Source organism: Lampetra planeri, chromosome 22 (assembly GCF_965212315.1).
Source record: "Lampetra planeri chromosome 22, kcLamPlan1.2.h2, whole genome shotgun sequence".
In the NCBI taxonomy this organism is placed as follows: Eukaryota; Metazoa; Chordata; class Hyperoartia; order Petromyzontiformes; family Petromyzontidae; genus Lampetra; species Lampetra planeri.
The window spans coordinates 3,027,759-3,054,858 of record NC_136128.1 but is presented as its reverse complement, the minus strand read 5'-3'; the positions used below and the strand labels follow the sequence as shown (position 1 = coordinate 3,054,858).

The following is a 27,100-nucleotide window of genomic DNA, read 5'->3' as shown; positions in this document are numbered from 1 at the left end:
TGTACCTTAGGGTCCTGTGCTTAGGAACCGTGATGACAATAAAAAAACAACGTGAATCCCTGGCATGGAAATGTGGAATCTCCACCACCAGTTATGGGCTGTCAGTGGTGATCGGCACCATCCCAAGATGATTCAAGCCCGTGGAAACACGCTACTTGAGCGTAACTGTCAAATAATAACAAAGTAATCGAATTGACGTTTCATGTTACTATGGAAGAAACACCCATGAAAACCTCAATGGCAAAAACCTAAGAAATCAAATGTAAGGGACCGTCTTGGCAGTGGTGCAAAAAAACACACAAGTAAAATCTATAAAACGCTCACGACTCTGCCAATGGCACTCCTTCAGAGCAGTGGAGAAGACGTGAAGCCAGAAACATTGGTGTATTGTATGTTTCCAAATGTCAGGCAGTGTTAATGACCAGTGTGGTGAGTTTTGTTTAGGTGATTCGATTTATAGAAATAAATGTAGAAATAGAATATTGATAGGTGGTGAAGGACACATTCAAATCCTTCCTGGGTCCACTTCTATCGATGATTTCTCTAGAATCAGTCCAATGAGTCCCACCTCGCTCCAATACTCTCACGTGGAGAAATTGGCTATGGCTAAATGAACGTGGAATTTCCACCCATAAATTAAACTTTATTTTCATTTACCAGGTAAGGCCCACTGAGCTGTATAGCTCTTTTTCAGAAGCGACCTGGCCACAAATGATAGCTCAACGCAAGTCGCTTATCACATGGACATTCATAGCAGCCAAATACACTAAATACACGTTGATTCTAAATGTGGAGTGAAAAACCGGAGGCCCGGAGAAAAATCCACGCGACCACGGCGGGAGAAACCACGCAAACTCCAAACATACAGCAGGCGTCAGGGTTTGGATCGAACCCACGACCTCCTGCAAACCAGGCGCGGTAGTTAACATCTCGCTACCGTTCATATGAAGGGTGCGGCATCGGCACTCTGAGTCTGACGCCCGTGTGTGACCACGCATGCTCGTGACCCACCTTTGATATCGCACTCCAGTGCCCCGCAGACCTCAAAACCCTCAAGATGAAAAAGAGCAGCCTTTAAACCCGACAGCAGGTGCCATTAAAGACAAAGACAGCAGGAGTAATTCGAATAAAGACACAGTGTTGTCAACAGGCAAAGTCTCAATAAAAAAACGCTTTTGGAGAGAAATATACGGGACGCAATCGATCACATCAACGGCTTATTAAAGTGTGGCGTGAGACCGCTGGGATGTAATGCCTCTTGTGATGGTGGGAAGATGAAAGCATTGCCACCACAATATTTGAGAACGGAACTACCGCGGCTATTCTTGTCTCTCCTTCTGTTGACTTCTACAAAGCGGTGGGAATTCATATTCTTGGTTCTTTTGGTAAAGTCACGTAGAAGGGAAATAATAAAACAATATAAATATAAAAAATAAAAAATTATCACGACGTTTCGACTGCAACACAAGCAATCATCATCAGGTGTGAAATCCACAGCAATCATCATCAGGTGTAGATTTCACACCTGATGATGATTGCTTGTTTGCAGTCGAAACGTCGTGAGAATTTTGTATTGTTTTATATTTATATTGTTTTATTATTTCACTTCTACGTGACTTTACCGAAAGAACCAAGAATATGAATCCCTGCAGTCACGAAAGCTTTTAAATCAACATTTTTCGGTGGGAATTAGTTTTTTCACAGTCACACAATCGGGACTGGTCCCTTCACGTGACTGACGGCAGCTCTTGGCGTCGCCTCACAAAACGGGTTTCTCGTTGCAGTGGCCACACGTGCATTTGTTAATCACCCTCTTAACTGACTCATCTGGCTCGACGGAACCACAGTTAATAGATTTAACTCGCCATTTCGGCATTTTGGGGAGGGGGGATGAAGTGGTGGGTGAGTCTCCATCCGGGGCCAGGGGTAAAAAATGTACCCGTAAAAACAAAGTTTTTCACTATAAATCCTTTATATGCGTGGCGGCTTTCGTCCTCTCGTCCTCTGGCTTGAGATGGCTACCACCTATGGGTCAGATGATTGCCTGCCACCATTAAGCAATTGGTAATTAAATATTATTATTTTTTTCCTAAAAAGTGTAAAATTTTGGAGAAAAAAATGTCACGAAAATAAATTGTCACGAACAACGAGTCTGTGTGCAAAATATCAGCTCGATTGGATCACGGGAAGTGGGTTAAAAAACGACCGAAAGATTTGCACGGGCGTAAGCGCGCAAGCAAGTGAACTTAATATAAAGGATTCAAAAATTAACCCGTAAAAACAAAGTTTTTCACTATAAATCCTTTATATGCGTGGCGGCTAGTCATCTCGTCCTCTGGCTTGAGATGGCTGCCACCAATGGGTCAGATGATTGCCTGCCACCATTACGCAATTGGTAATTAAATATAATTTATTTTTTCCTAAAAAGTGTAAAATTTTGAAAAAAAATTTCACGAAAATAAATTGTCACGCACAACGAGTCTGTGCGCAAAATATCAGCTCGATTGGATCACGGGAAGTGGGTTAAAAAACGACAAAAAGATTTGCACGGTCGTAAGCGCGCAAGCAAGCAAGGAAGTGAACTTAATATAAAGGATTTAAAAAATTAACCCGTAAAAACAAAGTTTTTCACTATAAATCCTTTATATGCGTGGCGGCTAGAGTCCTCTCGTCCTCTGGCTTGAGATGGCTACCACCTATGGGTCAGATGATTGCCTGCCACCATTAAGCAATTGGTAATTAAATATTATAATTCTTTTCCTAAAAAGTGTAAAATTTTGGAGAAAAAAATTTCACGAAAATAAATTGTCACGAACAACGAGTCTGTGTGCAAAATGTCAGCTCGATTGGATCACGGGAAGTGGGTTAAAAAACGACCGAAAGATTTGCACGGGCGTAAGCGCGCAAGCAAGTGAACTTAATATAAAGGATTCAAAAATTAACCCGTAAAAACAAAGTTTTTCACTATAAATCTTTTATATGCGTGGCGGCTAGTCATCTCGTCCTCTGGCTTGAGATGGCTGCCACCTATGGGTCAGATGATTGCCTGCCACCATTACGCAATTGGTAATTAAATATAATTTATTTTTTCCTAAAAAGTGTAAAATTTAGGAAAAAAAATTTCACGAAAATAAATTGTCACGCACAACGAGTCTGTGCGCAAAATATCAGCTCGATTGGATCACGGGAAGTGGGTTAAAAAACGACAAAAAGATTTGCACGGTCGTAAGCGCGCAAGCAAGCAAGGAAGTGAACTTAATATAAAGGATTTAAAAAATTAACCCGTAAAAACAAAGTTTTTCACTATAAATCCTTTATATGCGTGGCGGCTAGAGTCCTCTCGTCCTCTGGCTTGAGATGGCTACCACCTATGGGTCAGATGATTGCCTGCCACCATTAAGCAATTGGTAATTAAATATTATTATTTTTTTCCTAAAAAGTGTAACATTTTGGAAAAAAAATTCACGAAAATAAATTGTCATGCACAACAAGTCTGTGTGCAAAATGTCAGCTCGATTGGATCACGGGAAGTGGGTTAAAAAACGACCGAAAGATTTGCACGGTCGTAAGCGCGCAAGCTCGCAAGCAAGTGAACTTAATATGAAGGATTTAAAAATGGTCAATCCTCATTTGTTGTCCTTCCGATTAGCACGGTTGGCTACGTACGGTGCGAAAGAAGTTCAACAAACATAATATTATTTTTGCAGCCAATAAAGTAAGTATGTCTCTGTGGGTTGTCAGCAGCGGTTGTTCTGTGAATAAACTGGCCACCCGTCATGGGCTCAGGGTTACCAACAGAGACGAACTAGAACACTGGTTGGGGCATGTGGATACTTCTAACGGACTTCGGTTGAGCCTCTTCCACTCGTTAATGACGCAAACCAAGGGGAAACTCACGTGGAACAAACCAACAAGCGTACATTTGAAACTCTTAAGAGAAAGAAATTGGTGACCGCACTTGGGACCAGCGTTCATAATCCACACGCATACGCGCGCGGACGCAGACGCACGCACGCACGCGCCCGTTGTGAAATTATTTTATCGCGGCTGCATCGTGCATCCAATCCATCATTCCATGAGCTGACTGACGCACCCAGCCTTGAGGTCCAGTGTCATTTCCATTCAGTCGTTCATTATTTTATTCGCAAAGGGGGCTTTGCTTAGGCGCAGCCAACACAAAGCACCACCACAGTGCACAAGCAGAAACAAATAGATCCCCCGTCTAGCCTGAACAGACTGTTGGGGCAAGTGCTGGTAGCGAGCACCTTTTACGGCCGGCACCGGACACCCCACCGGGTCACGTGGGTGGCCAGCACCACGCCCGGCTGCCTTTGTCTCCCCAGTGGCGATGTTTGCTACACATCACACCAGGTATTCATTTGAGGCTGAGTCGACATAGGGGAAGCCCAAGACCGATTCAGATAATCGTCAACTGGTGTTTTCAATCCCGACTCGGACGCCTGTATATTTGGAGTTTGCATGTTCTCCCTGTGGTCGCGTGGATTTTTCTCTGGCTCCTCCGGCTTTTCCTTCCACGTTTAGAAACTTGCATTTCCAGTATTTGGCTGCTATAAATTTCCACGTGAAAAGCCACTTCGTTGAGCTATCAGTTGTGACCAGGTCGCTTCTGAAAAAGAGCTATATAGGTCGGTGGGCCTTACCTAATAAATAAATAAAAAAGTTTAGTTCATGTTTTTTTTGTAACATAAATTTTATTTTTTTATGAAGTTCATAGAGCCGGCGCTACCAAAATTTGCCGAAACTCTGCAGTGCAATCAGCCAAAAAAACACATTCCTGTGGAGGGAGCTGGTAGGAACGTTGGGTTGCTCGGTCAATGGCCAGGGTCAACGGCGGCGTGGTGTATTCCGCAAATATGGCCGACTGTGAGGGCGGGCACAAACCGGCGTGAGTAGGTTAAATGTTGAGTGTTATAAGGGCACCACGGGGTGACCAGCCCCTCCCCACCCAGCCCAACCCCTCCCACCGCCCATCTAGCCCCACTCCTCCCAGCCCCCATCCAGCCCCACCCTCCCCACCCAGCCCCTCCCCACCCAGCCCCTCCCCACCCTCCCCTCTCCACCCAGCCCCACCCCTCACTTTTGGATGCACGACGGACGGACGAACACAATAATCCCCTGTGGGCTGGTGTAACCAGGAGGTTCCTACCAGTATAAGTATTTCTACTTGTGGGAGGAAACTGGAGTCCCCATGTGAGGAGGCAACTCTCTGTCTCATGCAGGTGATATGACACCGCACTGCACTGCATCGCTGTCCACTGGTGAGCCAGTGGATGCATCTCCTCGATGCACCACAGGGAGTGTCCAATATGTGTGCGATCCAACCAATCCACCAGCCCTCGGCTCCACAGTGCTGGATTACAGGCGGGCACCACCACCACCACTCACCGGAATTAGTTGCAGATGGCGCTATAGCTAAGGTCGTGCCTGGGCTCATAGTGCCGTGCGCTAACCCCTGCACCAATAAGTTACGACCAATTCATCCAAAAATCTGCCTGATCTAGTGAGGAGATGACACATCGGAGCGTCATCCCCTTGTACACGTGGGCTTTTTCTTCCGTTTTCCTCCCACAAACCAAACACTTATTCACGTAATTGGCCAAACATCCAAATGTATGGCGCTCCTAAAAATGGATGTATGACTCAACAGGGCACTGAATGCCAAAACCAATTTAATAGCACGAGCATTGAAACTAATCAAGCAATCAAACAATTAAAATACCGATACACTGCCGGAGTAACTGATTAACTAGCCAGATTTTTGGAAAACTAAATATCTGAGTCTGATTTGGCACAGTGCATAAATACAGAAACTAATATCTGGTACTAAGGATGTATTACCGAAGTTAGCAACAAAAGGTGTGTACCGGTGAATTGCTCTTGTGGCAAATTATATGTTGGTCAGACAGGACGAATGATCAGCATAAGACTAAAAGAACACCAAAGGAATATTAAACACTCCCAAATACAGCTGTCGGCAGTAGCAGAACATATGTGCCAAAAAGGACACTCAAATGATTTTGATGTTGAAGATCTGTGCAAAACTAGTTACTATTGTCCGAGACTAATTAGAGAATCTGTCGATATTAACCGTTCTGATAGCTACAATATTAGTGCTACTTGGAAGCGAATTATCAAGTAACACACTGTTTAACTGCATGCCGAGATAACTCACCATACGTCAGTGGTGATTAACTGTGAGCAGGTACTGGGATTTTCGCGCACGCAACAAACGGCAGCATGTACAGGCACAATGTGCATATATAATGCATGTTGATTGCCATATGAATAACCCAAACGGTAATGGTATCCATTGTCATTTATATGAATACATTAACCCCCCCCACTCCTCCTGGCATTCGCATCTGATTGGCTCACAAAGGATGGCATCACATTCTCTATTTAAGACCGAAGCAGGAGGATTTCTCCACGGACCTGGCTGTCGCCTGATGATGCAAGTTGTAATTATTGGCGAAACGTCGTACTCGAATTTTGTATGTTGTGGGTTTACTCTCCATCACACATGTGTGCTGAACTAGTAACGAATTGGCGTGTTTTGTTTCCGTGACAAACCTTACTAATTAGCTGTGTTGGGCGGTGGCGGGTTTAGCGACACCTTTATATTTATGAGAACTAACCCAAAAACACCTCTATTATGGACTCAGTAATGCCTTCGTGGGTGAACAATTGTCATTATTGACACATGTCTGCTCAATCGAGTTTTGAGACAAAACTCCTCCACTTTGGTGATCCGGAGCCAGCGGTGAAGTTCTACATTCCTATGGTAGGGCCCAGTTTATCCATAGGGTGACCGCCTTTATGCTTCCCACAAAGTGGTTGAGTACTTGCAAAGACGTAAGATGGAAGATATTCTGCGTCGACCTGTGACCAGGGTTTGAATTCTTGACCTTATAATTGTGATTCATCTGTCTCAACCGCAGTCGGTGCTTACATATATTTTTTTAAAAACGCGTATCTCGGCAGTAATTAACGTCAACGCAAGTATGAAAATTGTATCCGAATGCTAATGGGTTGCAAAGGCCTAATATTTTAGGTTGGTTAAGTGCCATGCTCCGCATATGGCCATGTTATTATTCATCAGATGTCTAATGTTAAACTACCGTTGTAATTATCATCGCGTGTCAAAGGCAAGTCTGACCATGATGAGACGACATTCGTACATATTTTATCATTTCTATTGGAAGCAGCAGCTTCCGCAAAGATACGTATCATGAACTTTTACTTTTGATTTTCAAACGGCCCTCTGCAAACTTATTTTGACACCAGGCGAACACTTTTGGCAGCCCAGACAATCACAATTCAATCACATGGGCTTTCCTCTTTGTGTGCATTGGCACAGAAGAATAAAGCACTGCTGCGAGTGTGATGGCATTCTCACATCATAAATGCACAATAATCTCGACTAAGAGAGCTTCCCCTGTAGACAATTCGAGGAAAATTATCGAATGTGCGGGTGCTGGTGGCATTTCTCCCTCTGCCTCTGAGGGTATCTCTCTCTCTCTGCTGCACACAAACAATAAAAGCTGCCATTCACCGAAACAGCGGTGGTGACATCTCCACAGCACTTGTGCCGGACTTCCTACACTCTGAGGATAAGGAGAGAGATCACAGGCAGGTCGCAGGAGGCACCAGGTACCATTGTGGCTTTTGCACAATAGACGCGGCTGTCTGATGCATCTGCTCGCTGTCATGAGAGGTCCTCCTCCGCTCTGCCTCTTGCGAGCGGCCAATTAGCGTCCTCCACGAACAGGAAGAGGCGATCGCGACACACCGCTGGATCCAGCGGTGACAAGTCCACCAAGCGCCAGGTCTTCCTGTGGAACATCGCTCCACCTATTCTGAAATCAATCAACGAGCCAGAGCGCGTCTCTAAGCCTCAGCATGTGTGGAATAGTGCTCGTCTCCATCAGTAGTCCTGACACACCAGCGAACATTCCAAATTGTTGTGGTGTAGACCAGCGCCGACCTATTACGACCTCTGCTGACTTCCCACAAAGCGGTACTCACTTGATTAGTCCAGGAGGGATGATGTTCCGAGTGGTTCTATTTACACGCACGTATTTGAACGCACGCCGTTTGCAGAGCAGGTTGAGTGCTCTGCGATGACACACACACCATACCCATCACTTCCTTCCTTGTGCCAGGTCCTGCGGTTGTTTGCAGCCAACATCTGACCACCAAACTCTGCTCTTACAGAATCCCACCAACGTCACTTCACAAACTTCCCCTGTGTCACAGGTCTCTGAGTGCCACTGTAATTCGGACTTGCTCACCTGCTCTGCTCCATCCTGCAGGAGTGCTCCACAACCCCAACCCTTACTTTAAGTCTACAACGCTTCTCTGTCACTCTATAACCTAAGATTCCTAAGTTGTTTAGCCTTTGGCATCGTGAATATTACCATAATGAAAAATGTATACTGGAGGAATCCGACGAGCAATGAAGCGATTTTACAGAGATGCCTAACAAACATTAATCTCGCAATCAGAAGGCCAAGAATTCATGTGAAAAAAAACGGCCTTCTGTGAATGCATAATGTCAGGGGTGAGATCATAAATAGGGGAAACCGCTTTTGTTCTTTCTCCCTATAACACAAATGGGAATTAATGAGTAGCTAATGCACGCTAACGACACATGGGCTGGCAGCCATTAGTGTGCCAGATCTAACAGTGGCATGGGAATGGCACCCCATCTCCGCACAACTCTCTAACCCCGCCCTCATCCCTCCCTCACGCGGATAAATGGAACGCGCCAATACCCTAAGCTCCCTGAGACTGGCGCAGAGCCCCACGACAATTATTGAATAAAACATTCCACGCCACCAAAAGCGCACGCAGGCCAACCTCGTAATACCAAAGCGCAATTCCAGCGAAGGGCATTAGGAAGCCGGGTCGTTTGTACATGTATACTGTATGCAAGTCAGCAAAGATGGTACATTAGCTGGCAATAATCCAGCAAACATATCATTCGACGATCATGATTTGCTCCTAATTGCCGAGTACATGGAGGGAGGCGTAATGAGCTGTGTGGGTGTGTACGCGTGTGCGTGCGAGTGCGTGTGCATGCGTGTATTGCGTTTCAAGCATTTATGCGCGATGGTGCGTATGAATGTGTACATGCATGTGTAGGTGCATGTGTGATCATCCGGTTAGCACTGTTGGTTATGTACGCTGCGAAAGGAGTTCAACATGCATCCTTTAAACGTAATTATCTTCATTTTATTTCATCACGTAAGGCCCACTAGGCTATATAACTATTTTTCAGAAGCGACCTGGCCACAAATGATAGCTCAACGAAGTGCGCAGCAGATTACCACGCAGAAATGTATAGCAGCCAAATACTCGAAACGCATGTTTCAAAATGTAGAGGGAAAAACTCGGAGGACCCGTAGAAAAATCCACGCAACCAAGAAGGGCCCATGCACACACAACATATACAAGTTGCAGGGTCAGGATCGAACACACGACCTCCTGTATACTTGGCGAGGTAGTTAACATCTCACCACCGTGGCACCGCATGCAGACAACGGGAGCGTATGAGACCAGTGGTTAGTGAACTGCAGTCGGGTGGTGGGGGCCATGCTGCTGATGAACGCGGCCTGTAATCCAGCACCGTGGAGGCAGAAGCGAGGGATGCTGGATCACCGCACGAATGCCGCACAGCTCCCTCGCTGTGGGAGTCATCACGGTGACATACCCTGGCTTGCCAGGAGAGGGCGCTAAGGCAAACTGGCTTCATCTCCATCTGTCCCTTCTGTATGGGATAGAGTGTTTCCCCCTCGCATGCGAGGGTTTTCTCCGGGCGCTCCGGGTTTTCCCTCACATTGATTGGCCGATACCATCTGAATACAAAGTGCACCTCTTATGTTTATGAATTGTGCGGCGTTTGCATGAATGATGCTACTTTCTTAAAAAACTAAAAAAACACTGGTTGTCATGATATATTATTATTGTTACGACTGCGTTGTGATCCAAATGGTCTGAATTTAACTCAGTGATATGTCCACCTGATTTTGGCCTCCTCTAGATTAACTGAGCATAAAACGAGCGAAGGATGCAAGGTGTAAGTAAAAAAAAAGCAACGGGGTAGACAAAGGGAGTTGGAATTCACCCTGGCCATACTGCCCCCTTGCGTGCCACGATTGCCTTGTATGTTGAACTTCGTTTGCAATGTACGGAGCCAACCGTGCTAATCGGAGGTGTGGGGGAAAGATAACCAACTCACCACAAGAAGGAGCCTTAGCAGATCCTCCCTGACGTCAGAGTCTACGGTGTACGGTGAAACATTAAGTGAAACAAGTACTCTCTGGTTCTTTCGGTAAGTCACGTAGATAGAAAAAAATAATAAAAGAAACACGACGTTTCGGTCGCAACACAAGCGTCCGTCATCATCCGTCATCAGGACACTTGTGTTGCAAAACGTCGTGCTTCTTGTATTATGTTTTCTATCCACGTGACTTTACCGAAAGAAGCAGAGAGTATGGATTCCTGCAGTCACGAAAGCTTCAAATCAAGACTGAAGTGGAACAAGGACGACGCATTGCATGATGCGTGCTACAATCTCAAGTGACCTTAGTTCAATTCCTGGCCATGTACACCGTTGCCAATGAGTGTCTGAACCTGGCCTGGATTGTTCCCTGGGTTGGCCAAGCCTCAAGACGAACACTTCCCTCAAGCGTTTGGTGAAGCGTCCGGCATTGCTCACGCGTGCAGTGCAATGTAGCGGGCACGTGCGCGCGATCCGCGTGCCGATCGACTGCTGGATGAGGGCCTCCCGCTTCGTGTCAGGTCGCCGGGGGTTATGACCACACTTTGTTTGGTGATGTTGTGGAGCGGAGCTGACCACTGCGTATCAGCAAAGGCTCGCAGACGCCTTATAACACCTTGGCATGCATGGCGGTCACTCAGTCAAGCATTGCCCAGGCTCAAAGAATCCAGCTTAGCTTCAGACATATCATGAAATCGTGCACGTCCCAGGTGATTTGGTCATGCGCGAATACACGAACGGCAAAATAGAAAATGTAAAGGCTGTCATTGCAGAGTGATGTTATGTGTCCGTGCCGGCAGCTATATCCGTTGCCCATGAGCACGCGCGATGTGCATTGCTCGAGAGAGATTTTTTTTGCGCTGCTCGTTGTCCGGCAACGATAGCTCGGCAATTTCATCACATCTCTCAAACATTTCGGAACACAGCGATTACCGTGAGCGGGACGGATCGCGACGCTTCCTCAAGGGGCTGCATGCGGCAGGCTCGCTAGGCGCACCACGTTTCACGCAGCCTCCAATATCCAATCTCAGGGTGTGCCATCTTCATAACATCGATGACCGTCGGGGGCAATAACCGTTTCGAGTGCAAACAACAGCGCGTGTCCGTTCGCGTGTCGCTCATCTCAATGTTTGCTATTTGTGCCTCGTGACCCTTGTCGCTGAGAGCACTTCACTCACAATCAGGAGCTACCCAGTTGAAATCCCGGTCAGCGCTCGACTCAAGTGAATCATCATTATCATCTCTGCAGGGTTGATAATATGTGTGACCCGTTTGTGGGCAGGCAATATGTTACAGTGATATGGTTCAACCGTCCCCTAACAACAGATGTGTGGAATTTCCACAACTGACATTTGCTTTCCAACAAAGACAATAAAGATCCCCTGTATAGCCTCAACAGACTGTTGGCGCAAATGCTGTTAGTGAGCACCTATGAGGGCAGGCACGTCGCATGAGGGGGTGGGTGGCCAGCGCATTTGTATCCCATGTGACGATGTTTACAAACCGCACCAGCTACTCGGTTGAGGCTGGGTCGACCTAGGGGAGGACCAAAACCGGTTCAGATAATCGTAACCGGTGTTGGGCGTGAGCGGGTATCGAACTCGGGTCACCGGGAGCCACATCCAACCAGTTAACGCTGAAGCTGCATTCATTGTTCCCGGTCGTACTTAGCAATAATTATTGACAACAATTGTGCAATTTGACATTTACTATTCATTTGTACTGCAGTCTATGCTATTACTCATAACCTTCAATATCCTGATCCCAATTATGTCGACTGGATATCTGTGAAAACGAGCTTCATAGCCCATCGAATTTTTCCAGGATAAATACAGATTCTGATTCCAATATTGTTTTTTTAAATGTCAAACTCGGTGGCAGGCAAATTATTCGGTTCACTGACGATGAGGATTGCGTGCCTCTGCGCGTCTCGTTCAGGACTCAGACCACTGTTCAGGTTTAGGCTGACCCTGGCCCATTGCGTCAAAGAAATTAACCTCAAAGCTTTAAAATATATATTTGTTTCAATCTGAAAACGTGGGGGATTTGTTTTCCCGTTTATTTGTCTACCTTATAAAGCGATGCCTTGTCTACGTTTGTACAGGAGAACATCGTAAAATAATTGACATCAGTCCGTCACGGTTGTTCACGTGCGTTAGATAACGTGGCCATGCTGCCAGGTGGCGCTGTGGCAGAATGTCCCTTGGCACAATCGCAGGGGGCCACACAAATTCAAATGACGGTTGAGGGTTTGTATAAACACCTCATCATCATCACATCTCCTCTTCCAACACTACAAATGCATACTTCATGGGACCTCCTTTGCCAGTACCAAAATATGCTAATAGGGGTTTTACCCTTTTTTCTGGCAACAAAACTGACACCTTTTGCAAGGAATCATGTTTACATTAACCACAATGATTGCAGTGAAATGCAAAAAAAAACAATACTCTGATAATGTATGCATTGTCTTTGAAACTGATTGGTCCACACCAGAGACAGCTTTCTTTAGAGCCTAGTCTCATATTGTGTTCGACCAGATGACGCCAAAAGGCGCACAGTTCAAAGACAACGCACTAACACAGTAATGAGAGCTCGGGGCGAGCAGCTACATCATGGGACCTCCTTTGCCAGTACCAAAATATACTAATAGGGTTTTTACCCTTTTTTCTGGCAACAAAACTGACACCTTTTGCAAGGAATCATGCTTACATTAACCACACTACTTGCAGTCAAATGCAAACAAAAAACAATACTCTGATAATTTATGCATCAAAGACAATGCAGGTTTGAGAAATGCGACATCACATAAAAATGCGCAACTTTAAATAAATATAGAATTGTTATAACAACACTCCTACAACATCAGAGTGCAGCGCCACATTAAATATGCACTACAATGACAATAATTTAAAGCGATTTGAAGCATGTTTTATTTTCAAAATGGAAATATGTATTTTCTTTTGGGGGGGGGGGGGCAAAGCTTTATGACGTCATATTTGAGGGGGGCTCTGACTTTTTGTGACGCCGTGTGACGAGGGGTCTAAAATCGTCCAAAATCGCGTGACGTCATTTATGGACGGCCCCCTAACCAAATCTGAACGCTGCACGCGTTGCCTTGCTCCCTGCAATGGCCAGCGAGCGCACGTGAACACCAAACGACACGCTGTGCGACCGAGTCGCGGGGAAACCACCCCCGACTCGATGTTGCTGGCACGCAGTGGCTCGCAACCCCCCTTCTGGATTACGCCACGAAGGCGAGGTAAGAATACTGAGCTGAATTTTGATTTTAAGCTTTCGTGACTGCAGGGATTTATCTTCTTGGTTCTTTCGGTAAGGTCACGTAGAATGGAAATAATAAAGTAATACAAATAAAATATAATAAAATTATATTATATAATTTTATTATGTTTTATTTTTATTATATTTTATTATGTTTTATTTTTATTATTTTATTATTTCCATTCTACGTGACTTTACCGAAAGAACCAAGAAGATGAATACTGAGCTGGTTCTGATGGGCCGAACCATCCGCTAAACTGAAGCGATGCACTTTTAAATAAGCGCGCGCGTATATATGGTAACATCTTTACTAAAATCCACACTGAAGCAGAACTGATTTTTACAATGCAACGCGCAGCATCGGGCACCGCCTGTTATCCACGTTGGTACGTTGTTTGGCAGATGAGCAAAGTCATGGGTGACGGGACTTTTCATCATCTGCAACAAGAAAAATATACTCGTGTTCACGGCACAAAGTATCGTTAATAAAAGTGAATGACAGGATGCGTTTTCTGTACGGCTGCTCTTCTCACGCGCGAAATTAAGCAGATTGATAGGGGTGAAGTCTGTGTGTCTGCTGAAACCACATCGAGTCCAATCCTCTTATCCACGGATATGAGGACGACTTTGCCACTGACTCCTATCTGCAACAATGCGGAGAGCAGAGATGCATTTAGCCACCCGTGGTTACCGCTTCTGGGATGGACAATGGGGATTGCCTTTGCACCGGCGGAAACCACTTGTGCGGTTTTGTCCCCCTTATCCGTGATAAAAGGAGACGATACTGGAAGCAAAATACAGCGAGACATAACCAGCAGTTCCCATTCATCGGTTTGGGCCGACAGATGATTGGAGTTTCTATGCACATTGTTAATTTACGGAGTGTGGAAAACAGGTTCATTTTGCAATTCTACACAGCACTGAAATGCAGGTTGTGGAAGAGAGGAATGTTCATGATAGCGAACATTATTATGATATGCCGGGTTACTGAGGACATTATTAATAACATAGAGGACAATTGTCATGGCAGGCTGTGAAATTGTTAGCAGAAGAGAAAGGGCAATAGTTCTTGAGCAAGGAATTTCTGTCCATTCCAGAGGCGTCCCAATCCACGTTGTGAAAGTCCTCCACTCCCACCCCATTGGTCAATCTCTTCTCCCCCTCACCATCCTCTTCTTTTTGTTTCTCTGCTACCCCTTGCCCCCCCCTCCCCCCCCCTTGTATCCTCTCTCCCACGCTCTCTCTCGCTCTGAGTATAGTCACGTCCACACGCGCGCACGCACACACACAACACAGAAATAGCTTGCGGGTAGCAAAACAAAAAACCGACTCGGTAAAGTAAAACGCCCGGCAATAGGATTGCGACTTCAGTTTTTGTTCAGATCCGCCGTCGAGGCTTCATCGATATTTCGGATGCCATCACGGCCAGTGCCGCCGTTGACCACCACACCTCGCCACCTCTCTAGCGCTTCTGTCAAAATGACACGGACACAGTCGACAGGCCCGCACCTCCAGGCTCTGCCCTCAAAGTCTACCACCACGTGGCTGCAGGTCTTCCCCTTGGTCGCTGGCACTTGGGGGGTGGGGGAGGGTGGCGACGGTGAGGGTTGCCCTCCAATGCCCGTCTTGGTAGACTGACGCTCCATCACCCTGCACACGTGCCCCATCAGTCGCAACCCCCTCTTGCTCGTGACAGCTGCAATGCAGTACCCGTCGTACCATAAACAATTCAGAATTTCCAAATGTCTCCCCCTATTCTGCCGTGAAATATATAGCATCCGCTGAGTAGCCCTACTCGTTTGCCAAGCCCCACTGAATTAATGTGGAACGCTACCCATTTTTTTCCCCCACATGCGAATTTCCAAAACAAAAATTGCACTGATTCGTTTTGTTTGCCCCGAATGTTTATTTTTTTGCAAAGCGGTACAATTAGCCTTTGAAATCATTAGGCGACGTATGGGTTCAAACATCGGCAGACGACCGCTAAAATCGTTAGGGTTGAAATTAATTCCCTAATAACAGCATCATTTGTGTCACTAGGTCACCTCTTGCCAATGAGACTATCCTGATCTCTCGAGTAAGCACCTGGATTCGACAACATCAACTTAAACTTATGCACCTTCATCATCATCATCATCACAATGGTCCATCGGCAGGTAGCCTGTAGGTGTCCACTGCACATTTCGTCACTTGTTGTTTCTACTTTCCTCCCTGCCTTGTGCCGATATGCTCGATGCAACTTGCACTGCTACGAATACAGTACTTCACACGAACACTCGTCACATCAACAACCCTACATGCATTCCGTTAACCATGGTTAAACCATATTCCTACCCCTAACTCAATTAAAACTATTTTTTTTATTTCATTTTTACCAGGTAAGGCCCACTGAGCTATGCAGCTCTGTTTTCAGAAGAGACGAGGCCACAAATGATAGCTCAACGAAGCGGCTTATCACGTGGAAATGTATCGCAGCCCCATATCTCTAAACGCGTGTTTCTGAATGTGGAGAAGAAAACCTGACGACCGGAATAAAAATCCACTCAACCATGGGGAGAGAGACACCGCAAACGCCAAATATACAGCAGACGTCAGCATCGGGATCGAACCCACGACCTCCTGCATACCAGGCGAAGTAGTTAACATCTCGCCACGGTGGCACGCCCGATTGTACATCCCCACGCCAGGATGATCTTCAGCAAGCCACGGTTTGTGTTTGTCTTGTGTCCAGCTCAGTGGTTTGTGCACACACACACCACTGTCTCGCCCCCCCCCCCTCACCCACACAAATCAGCCCACACTCGCTCACTCACACCGTCAGTCTGACACACTCTGTCACACACAGCAGCGTAGTGATGGTCGCGCGCGCGCATATCAAGGTCTCCCCACTTCGCTGTACTGAATTACTGGGACACGTGCTATTTTTGCGAGCATCCCTTAAGGGCTGGCATCGCAGGCTCAGCTCACCTTTGTCTGCCCAAATGGCCGATGTTGACAAAGCACGACCAATGCTAGGGCTCAAATTGACCGACATGGCACGAAAACATGCTGAGACGTCACACGCCACTGACAGTAGCCGCTGCTGGGAATAAAACTCGAGATGCAAACACGTCCGCGTACGCGCGGTGTCCTGTGTTGCGCCCACGCTTTGGCAACACACTCGCACCGCCACACCACTTGCGAACACGGTCACATCCACACAAACACCGTAATCAGATAAAAGATGATCACCCGTATAGCCAATGCCAGGCTGTCGGGGAAAGTGTTGTTGGCGAGCACCTTTGAAGGATGGAACGGAACACGAAGGGTTGGGGGCCAGCACCACGCCTGGCCGCCTTTGTCTCCCCCATCGCTGATGTTTACAAACCGCAGCAGGCACTCATTTAAGACTGCCTCGACCTCGGGGACACTCATAACCTCAGATATTCGCCACTAATATTTGGTCGTGAGCCGAAATTGAACTTGGGTCGCCGGGTTCTCAGCGTCGTGCGCTTTCCACTGCAAATACAAGTCACCCCCGTAACGCATTCACAAAGCTATGCATTCACAGACATTCAATCACACGCAGATACACAGTCTGTCATAACATCTATTTAGGTGAGAACACACTGAGAATTCAACACGTGTTCCTGTTACTGTAAAGTAAATACAGTAACATGAATCTTATTTTTTAACGGACAAAAGGAAATTTAAGATATAATTTACAAACAATCCTAAATTAGCGCAAAATCGCGTACCGTACACTAATATCGACACACAAACAGTACGATAGACAATCACACTCAGAGGCATCAAGAGAGTGCACATGGAATCAGTTTGACACACAAAACAAAGGTCCCCCGTACAGGCTGAGTAAACGTGTGGGGCAAGTGCTGTTCGCGAGCACCTATGAATGGTGGTCAAAGGGGTGGGTGGCCAGCACCACGCTGAACCCCCTTTGTATCCCCAGTGGTGATGTTTACACACCACAGCAGGTACTCATTTGAGACTGAGTCGTCCTAGGGGAGGTCCAGGATCGGTTCAGATAATCAGCTGTTAGCAGGAATCGAACTCGGGTCGCCGGGTTTTGTAGCGCAGGGCGGACACCGCTGCACTACCGCTCCCCACAACACATTGACACACAAATACAAAGATCCCCGTGTAGCCTTAACAGACTGTCGGGGCAAGTGCTGTAATCGAGCACCTATGATGGCCGGAACGGCACACGAGGGGGTGGGTGGCCAGCACCACACCCGCCCGCCTTTGCCTTCCTACTGGCGATGTTTAGAACACACCGCACCAGGTAGTCATTGTGAGGCTGAGTCGACCTCTGGAAAGCCCAGGCACGGTTCAGATAATCGTCACCGGTGTTGGCCGTGAGCGGGAATCTAACTCCGGTGGCCACGTGAATAGCGCTAACCGCTACGCCACCGCTCCACCACGTTGACCCACCACGCACAGACACACACACACGCACGCGTGCATTGACGCGCGCGCACAGTCGCAGGGGCACACAAGCGATCGCGTCGCATGCGAGTGGCCCGCCTGCATAATGGGCCATTTGTCTCGTATTTCACTCGGAGCGGACGTGCCGAGGAAGTTTATTCCGAGGCGCGGACACAGCGGAGAGCGCCTCCCGTGCGCTCTCCGCCCGGCACCGCCCGAAGCCTCCACGGCACAGAGCAAAGACAGAGATCCCCCGTCTAGCCTTCAACAGCGTCGGGGGCAGGCGCCGTTAGCGAGCACCCCTCGTGCGTATAAGCGGCCACGGCTCGCGAGTGAGTGGGGCGGTGGTTAACAGCACACGGCCGGCCGCCTTTGTCTCCCCGTTGCTGATGCTGACGCGCAGCGCTGTGTACTCCTTTTAAGGCTGAGTCGACCTAGGGGAGTCCCTGGACCGACTCAGATATTCGACACTGTTCTTGCTCGTGAGCGGGCAGTGAACTCGTGTGGCCGGGTCCGCTAACCCACTGCGCCACCGCCCCCCCCCCCCCCCCCCCCCGTGGTACAGAGCGCAAGCACGCAACAGCACCCTGGGCGGACCTGTGACTTACATATTATACATCACTGACAATTGGCTGGCTGCCTCGGTGGACTGACCAGTTCCTGTAATAGGAAGGTGGAATTTCCACTACTGGTCTCGTACCATGGTGCTTGATGGTCACTGGCGGCGCCTGATCCTTACTTTAAATCCGAGTTTCAACCAAGCTGAGATATTGCTACAGTGCAGACTGTCTCGGACTCGACTATTAGAGCCCGCATACTGTTACACATTGGTCGCCCTGTGGATAGACTCACCCCGCTGTAGTCGTGTGGAATTCCCACGTGGAATTCCTCTCCCTGACCTCGTAACAACTATTATCATTCCGGCTATGTTAATACGGTAATGAGGTGCTGCCAACTTTCAGTTTCATGGGATTGGAGGTGTCTCAGACAATCATCTTCCCAGGGCCGCTAAAATGGATACTGTCGCACGATTTTTTCGTGGGAGGGAGAGATGCTTTGTTCAGTTCTGTCTCTGTACCAATGTATGGCTGGGATTTATAGCGGCTTCTTTCATTTGGTTTAGCAGGTAAGGCCCACTGAGCTATATAGATCTTTCTCGGAAAAGATCTGGCAATCACAAATGATAGCTCAACAAAGTGGCTTATCACGTGGAAACGTAGAGCCCCAAATAACTCGAAACGCCACGTTGATTCGAAGTGAGGAGGGAAAACCGGAGGACCCGGAGACAAATCCACGCGACCACGGGGAGAACACGCAAACTCCAAATATACAGGCGCCTGGGTCGGGATCGAACCTGGCTAGGTAACTAACATTTGGCCATCGCGGCTGCCCCGTGTCGCAGCAGCAGCTTGGCTTCAAACCTCGAGACCACGAGTTCCAATGGAGTTCAGGGACCGACTCAGTGGCATGCAAATCATCATCAGCATCATCCCACCGGGGTGAGTAAAATAAGTATCGCCTGATGGGGCTGCACCGCTTGGTGCGTGGAAGTCAACAGGTGATCCATTCATGGTTTGAATGTTCCCCGCCTCGAGAGCGTGGATTTTCTACCACGGATCAGATCCGTCAACGAAGATGATCTCTGCCCAGTGCTCGCTTGACTCCCAGTAAAGCGGCGGATTGTCTTTGTATACTCGACGCATAAGTGTGTAGTGCCCCCCTTTAAACGAGCAGCCAAGGTATTCCTCATTACCTCGATATACGAGACTAAATACCCATCAGCACACGCGCTCACGTGCGCTCATACAGCCACGCTCACAAAGACACGTCCAATATAATCACGTTTCAAGTTTGTTTTCTCTGACGAGGTGAGACCTCAAGAGACAAGGACAGTCCCCATCGGGCACGGATGACCTGGGTAATGATGGCATCGGAACATCAGCACGGTGACTCCTCTCGAGAGGGGGACCCATTCGCCTTATCTCGCGCGTCAGGGCAGGAAACCAAAGGCACACATTGGGAGGAGGCCAGCGACCAGTGCCAGCCATTGCCCAAGCGCTGTCGTCTGCCAACAGATTGCTACGTGGTCTCGCCTAGGGCCCCCCCAGTGGCAGCTGTCCCTACCAGCATAGGGAAATATTACATTGATACCGTATATAATTCTATTTGAGGCATTTGCTGCAACATTTAGACCATAAAGCCGGGCGCACAATAGCCTGCTCCTGCAAATACGTCGCGTGACAATTTGAACTCCCAATTAAGCAGATGGCGCGGGGTTTTTTTTGTTCGTTTACGAAAAGCCCCGGCTGTATTAATCAGGGCGGGCCGTTGCTATCCGCGCGCTAACCGCCGAGCTTGCGTCGCCGTCCGAGTCGCGTTTATTGTTTGGGGAGCCCCCACGTGCTCTCAGCGAGAACCCGTTCGAGCCGGCACCTTGATCGATAGTTGACGGTGGTTTCTCGTGCGAGGCCGATCTAGGGGGAGACCCAGAAGCGATTCGCATGGCACTCGCCGCCGACGCGAGATCCGTGGCCCGATATGAGAACTCAGATCACCGAGTTCGTATCGCGGTCTGCGAACTCCACTGCGCCAACACCCAGTATAGCGCGTGCATTTCACACGCGCGCGTGGATAACAAGGCAGACCCCCTCCCCCCCTACATAGCCTTTTAACAGATAATGTTTGGACGAGTGCTGTTAGCAAACAACTGTTGAGCCCGGCAGGGCACGCAAAGGAGTGGGATGCAAGGATCACGCGCGGCAGCCTTTGTCTCCCGAGTGCTGATGTTCACACTTCCCATCAGCGTTCACGTTTAAGGCTGAGTCGATCTAGGCGAGGCTCATGACCGGTCCCGCTATTCCTCACTGTTATTGGTCGTGAGCTCGAATCGAACTCGGTTCGCTGGGCACGTAGCGCAGTGCGCCAACCGTGACACTACCGCCCCCCCTCCCCGACACGCACATTTATTATTCACAGCCAAACATTCACATCGCTTTAAGACCACGTCAAGTTCAAAGTCCCAAGCTGTAATGTTGGCGCACGGTACTCATGAACGAATCCGGCTGTGGTTGCGGCACCGTCTCGTTCCGTGTTGTCGGTGCATGATCATGATGATGGTGGTGATGGTGGTGGTGATGATGATGATGGTGGTGGTGGTGGTGATGATGGTGGTGGTGATGATGATGGTGGTGGTGATGATGGTGGTGGTGGTGATGATGATGGTGATGGTGGTGATGATGGTGTGTGCTCGAGTCTATGAACTAACAACATTGCGGTGCGGGGCTGCTACTCTATACACTGCGGGGGGGGGGGGGGTGGGGTGCTAAACGCGGAGACATCTCCCGTGTCTGCTCCATTCATCACGGAGCCAATGGCTCTTAGGGGCTTTTGATCAATGGGGGATCGCTCGCTGCTGCGTGTAACCCCAACTGCGCGCTCGGACAGGAGGGACGTCGTCTATAATTCAGAGCAAAAACAAACCAAAAACAGGCATCGGTACATTCCTTTCGTTGATTTGCCCCGTGCAGATAACCGGTGGCCATGAGTTTCGTTCTCTTCGATGAGCTCCGAGATGATTTTTTTTGAGCGAGAATCGTCGAACACGGAGTTCGCGAGTGAAGAGGCTATCTGACCGATGCACCTCGCAGTCCTATCGTGTCTGTGTTACTGTTCGCCGTTGGAACGTTTTGATCCGCCCCTAAGTGGACATCTGTGAGATTGAAAAAAACCTTTAAAAGCGCACCCGCTTCCTCGGGTGTCAATACAGATTCTGATTCTGATCAGAACGGTGCGTGGTGTACACCAGCCTCGCCTGTATAGAGAAACAAGACAGAGACCCCCCCCCCCTACTCACCCCATGTTTAAGCCGCGCAGATTTTTGCTGCAAGCGTGCGCGCCGTTGGCGAGTAGCAATGAAGACCAAGGGATGGGTGCTGAGTGTGAACAGCGGTGGTGGAGCGGTCAGCGCTACGCTGCGCTACGAACCCGGCGACCCGAGTTCGATTCCCGCTCACGGCCAAGACCATCAGTGACGATTATCTGAACGAGGTCCTGGGTCTCCCCTAGGTCGACTCAGCCTCAAATGAGTACCTGGTGCGGTGTGTGGTAAACATCACCACTGGGGAGACAAAGGCGGCCAGGCGTGGTGTTGCCCAACCACACTTGTGTTTCCCATGCCGGCCTTCATATGTGCATCGCTAACAGGACTGGCTCCAACAGCCTGCTAAGGCTATAAGGGGGATCTTTGTTTGGACAGCACCACGCCCGGCCGTCTTTGTATCCCCAGCCTATATGCGAGGCACCGAGAGCGGTGTTCCGATGACTTTCCACCAACGCTAAAATCCGTGCCTGGCAATTCAACTCGCGATCTGCCGAGGGTTCATATTCGCGATGCGCTCGCAAGCACTGTCGCCACCGCTCCTCTCAATCTCTCTCTATTCGTACCGCGTATGGGTCCGCATCACACGACGTGAGTTAGGTCGGTGAGATCGCACCTGGCTTATGGGCTCCATCGCAATGCCCCATGCCGCAAATATATCCAAATATCCGGTGTCTTGTGCGTCGCTACAAGAGCGTGGCACATGTCAGACGTCTTCGGTCAATACAGAGCGGTCACTTTCAAACATGCCGATGATGAGACAATCACTTTATAACGACACACACACACACTGGCGCACGTGTAGTAGTCGTAGCGCAATAAGCAAACTGCGCTGCGCACCTGTGCCTACGCCATCGGGTACGGTAACAGGTAGGCAAGAGCAAGCGAATACGGAAAGCTCACATCCTAGTGTACGTATCACATTACAATGTGAACTTGCGTACAAAATATAACAGGCGTGTGTGTCTACACACATACACACGTTTTTAATGATGCGATTACAATGAAACGTCATTTAATTAGCACCCATCTGGGTGTCGATTGACATTTAAGTGTCTATTTTGTCTACAGAGACCTCGTTAAAAGAGATGCGGATATAGCAATGGCCAATTAGATCAATTATTAAAAGCAGTAAGCATTCTCAAACGGTATATCCGCACTGTGGATGCCGTCTAAATGACACGAACATGTCAATTCATTCACGCACAACGCGCGCATCGGCTCGTGCCTGTGCAATGCGCAACACGCGCCATGCGATATTCATAGCGGCTGTGTGTTTTTCTTTCTTTTTTTAACCGGGGCCCCGCCGTAGCAATGTGGAATGGCCACCACTGCCTCACAGGGCTGTCGAGCAAGGCGCGCACCCGTGTCATTACCGTCGTGTGCACACGTGAAGTGTGCGGAGCGCACTTCACGTGCATCGTCTGCGCGTGTGTCCGTGTGGCTCGACTCAACCGACTACTTGGCAAAGGTGTGTCAACATCGCCGCTCGGGGGAGACAAAGACGGCAACCCATCACCTTCGTGCGCCATTCCGGCCCCATAATAGGTCGCTCGCTCACAGACGTTGACCGACCCCAACGTGCTGTTAACAGTCTACGTGGGGGGGCAGGGGGGACCGCTGTCTTTGCGTGTACTTGTGTAAGGCTATGCGCGTGTGCACACGCGCGCGCACATGCGTGTTGAACTTTCATAAACACGCACGCACCTCGCATCGCCCGGAGCTCCAAGACATCGCCTGCCGATCGCAGCCCGTGGGAACAGAGCGCGCGGGCTATTGCGCATTCCACAGCGTGCACCAGCACGAGCACACAGAGACAAAGATCCCCCGCGTAGCCTTTAACAGACTGTTGGGGCAAGTGCTGTTAGCGAGCACCTATGAAAGCCGGCACGGCACACGAGGGGGTGGGTGGCCAGCACCACGCCCGGATGCGTTTTATTCCTGAGCGGCGATGTTTACTAATCACACGGGGCACTCAATAATTGAGGCTGAGTCGACCTAGGGGAATCCCAGGATCGGTTCAGATAATCGTCAACGATGTTGGTCGTGAGTAGGAATCAATCTTGGATCGCTGGGTTCGTAGCGCAGCGCGTTAACCACTGCGCCACCACTCCCTCGTACTAACTCGCCGAAACAAACAAAAAGACAAAGATCCCCCATATAGCCTTTAACAGACGACATAATTGGGGGAAGTGCTGTTAGCGAACACCTATGAAGGCCAGGAGCGCACACATACATACATACAGACACACATTCATACATACAGACACACATACGTCCGCACCTCCGATGAACACGGTTGGTTACGTACGGTGCGAAAGAAGGTCAACATACATACAGACACAAGCTCAAACACAAAACAATACAAAGCCTCTTCGTCTCCCATAGAAATCTCTGTTTCCTAGCAGCTGGCTACTAAAGCCGGCACCACGCCCGGACGCCTTTGTCTCTCCGTGCTATAAAGCTCGCACACTTGGACCTGGTACTAATTTAAGGCTGGATCGCCTTTGGAGTCATCATCATCATGTTGTCTCTATCACAGAAGAATATGTAATCGTACCGGAGGAATCCGATTAGCTGTAAAGCTCTTTTTCACATGTGCCCACACCAACGTATAGTCAGCCAATCGTGCACGACTTTTTGAGTGGGAACAGCTTCAGATACCGCGTGCCGCTGTCAATAGCCGTGACCGGGTATCGAAGCAAGCCATGAACGCACCGCGCGGATCAACGCACACAAGACGTACGCGGACGTGAAAGTGCCTCGCAACTAATACAGATGCGTCCCCGTGTCACTTGCGCGTGGTTATTCTCGCGCGACCCAACAACAAGGCACCAACCCTGCGAATGCGCATCTCAATCACTCGCTTACCGAGCGCCGGTGCCGATATGAAGAGGAGGCACACGAAGGCTCCTATGAGACCGTGTCCGTCCCTCATCAATACAGAGTTGATATGCTGCTGCCGCCGACGCCGCTGCTGCTGTTGCTGTTGTTGCTTCCTCGTGTGATGGGACACCAATGATGTGTCACTCTTCGTGGTGCTACCCGTCATCACCGCCACCACCATCATCATCATCCTCATCATCACCACCATCATCATGCTCATCATCCACGGCGCATCGGTAAGAGCCCCCGGGATGACGACGGCGGTGAGGTGTGAGGATCTGTGCAGGGCGGTCGAGGCGTGCATTCGCCGGCGCTTGACGAACCTCAGGTCCCCACCTACACCGCCAATATCATTACTCCTGCTGCCGCTATTACTACTCTTACTACGAATAAGATTACTGCTGCTGCTGCAGCCGCTGCTGTGGCTACTGCCGCTGGCGATCTCCGCTAGAAGTGGAAGCCGGGCTCCCGTCGTTGCCTGCCCGGGGTGCGTTTGCGTTGGGCAGAAATTGTGCAGGTGACGATGTCTCATCCTTCTCTTCAGCGACCTCGTCCGTGCAGCCCGCTCCACGCAACGCTTTAAGACGATAATCATCGTCACCACCACCATCATCATCATCACAGTGATCATCGTCGTCGTCGCAGTCGTCGCATTCGTGTTGGCGCTGAAAGAGCGTCCATAGGCAGCGAGCCCTTGCTCCAGGCTCGTGTGGCTCATGTGCTGGTGATGAGGAGAGGAGGAGGAGGGAAGGGAGGAGGAGGAGTTCCCTCGGCCGTTCGCTCAGGACGCACGCCAAGCGGAGAGTGTCTCCCCTCCTGAAGAACCCGCCTGTGTGCAGCAAGGGGATGATGGGACGAACCATTGCGATGAGGAGGAGAGGGGGGAGGAGAGAGTTGTGGATGGGTGGTGGGGGGCGCTGGCAGAGCTTGTGGCGAGGGGGCTGTGTGTGTGGTGTGTTCGGCTGCGTGGCGGGGAGCGCTGGTGTAGAGCCCAGCGCGCCGCGCTACAAACCCCAGACGACACGAGTTCGATTCCAGCTCACGACGTTGCTGGGCCTCCCCTAGGTCGACTCAGCCTCAAAATCAATGTTCAAATATCGCCAGCAGGGAGACAAAGGCGGTCGGCCGTGGTTCTGGCCACTCACCTCCCCCCCCCTCGTGTGCCGTTTCGGCCTTTATAGGCGCTCGCTAACAGCGCTTGTCCCAAACGCCTGTCAAGGCGAGACGCGGGGGTCTTTGCTGTGTGGGGGGGTTTGAGTGGTACGCAATGACCGCACGCGAGTTGGCATCGAATACGGGGGACGGCGGTGAGCCCACAGCGCTATGAATTCAGCCGCACGCGATGAGTTCGATACCCGTTCACGGCTTGCATCCTGTGGCGAGTGGATACCTGGACACGACCCCGGGACTCCCCGAGATGAACTCAGCGGTGTTAAAACAAGAACCTGATTCATGTAAACCTGCAGTAGTATGGTGAGACAAAGGCTGCCCGGCATGGTGCTGGCCACCCATCACCTCGTGTGCCTCGCTGGCCCTGAGGTGCTCGCTAACAGCTCTCGTCACATACGTCTGTAACGGCTACACGGGGATATTGTCTTGTGTACTATTTGTGTATGTGAGGAGTGGTGGCGCAGTGATTAGCGCGCTGCGCTATGAACACGGCTACCTTAGTTCGATTCCCGCTCACGGTCAACACCAGTGATGATAATCTGCACCGGTTCTGGGCCTCCCCTAGATCGACTCAGCCTCAAACGAGTACCTGGTACGATGTGGGTAGACAAAGGCGGTCGGGCGTTGTGCTGGCCAACCCACTCCCTCGTGTGACTATCCAGCCTTCTTAGCTGCTGCTCGCTCACAAAACTGCCTGTTAAGGCTTAACGGGGGATCTGCATATTTTGTAGGTGTTGTGTAAATGTGTATGTACGTTGAACTTCTTTCGCACGACACGTAGCCAACCGTGCGAATCAGAGGTGCGGGGGAAGGACAACAGACAACACAAAGGCAGTTCTATGCGTCTCTGAATGATCTAGTCTGTGAGTGTGCGTATCCCGGTGTGATGAATGCCAATTTCGGGAATGTGCGGAATTAGCACGGCCGTGACCGCGTATAGATTGGTGTGTGTGTGTGAGTACGAACAAATGAGAATGTCAATTTAACACGTAGGCTTTCGCGACCAATATCATCCATAATACAGGGGGGGGGGGGTTGGGGGGGTGGTTTATTTTTTTTTGGGGGGGGGAGGTTAGATGGCGTAAATCTAAATGTGTCGTTAAGCCCGCGACCACCCGACACAACCAATTGGTAAGGTTTGACACGTTAGTAGAACA

The 27,100-nt window shown here is 49.3% G+C and overlaps 1 protein-coding gene across 1 annotated transcript in view; it reads right to left on the bottom strand.

Moving 5' to 3' along the window:
* LOC144724936 (CUB and sushi domain-containing protein 1-like) overlaps positions 1-25,491 on the bottom strand; it is a 684,194-nt gene extending 658,703 nt beyond the window's left edge. Inside the window, exon 1 of the mRNA XM_078604260.1 lies at positions 24,759-25,491. Coding sequence (XP_078460386.1) covers positions 24,759-25,491 — 733 coding nt within the window. The remainder of the gene's footprint in view (positions 1-24,758) is intronic.
* Positions 25,492-27,100: the final 1,609 nt, after the last annotated feature.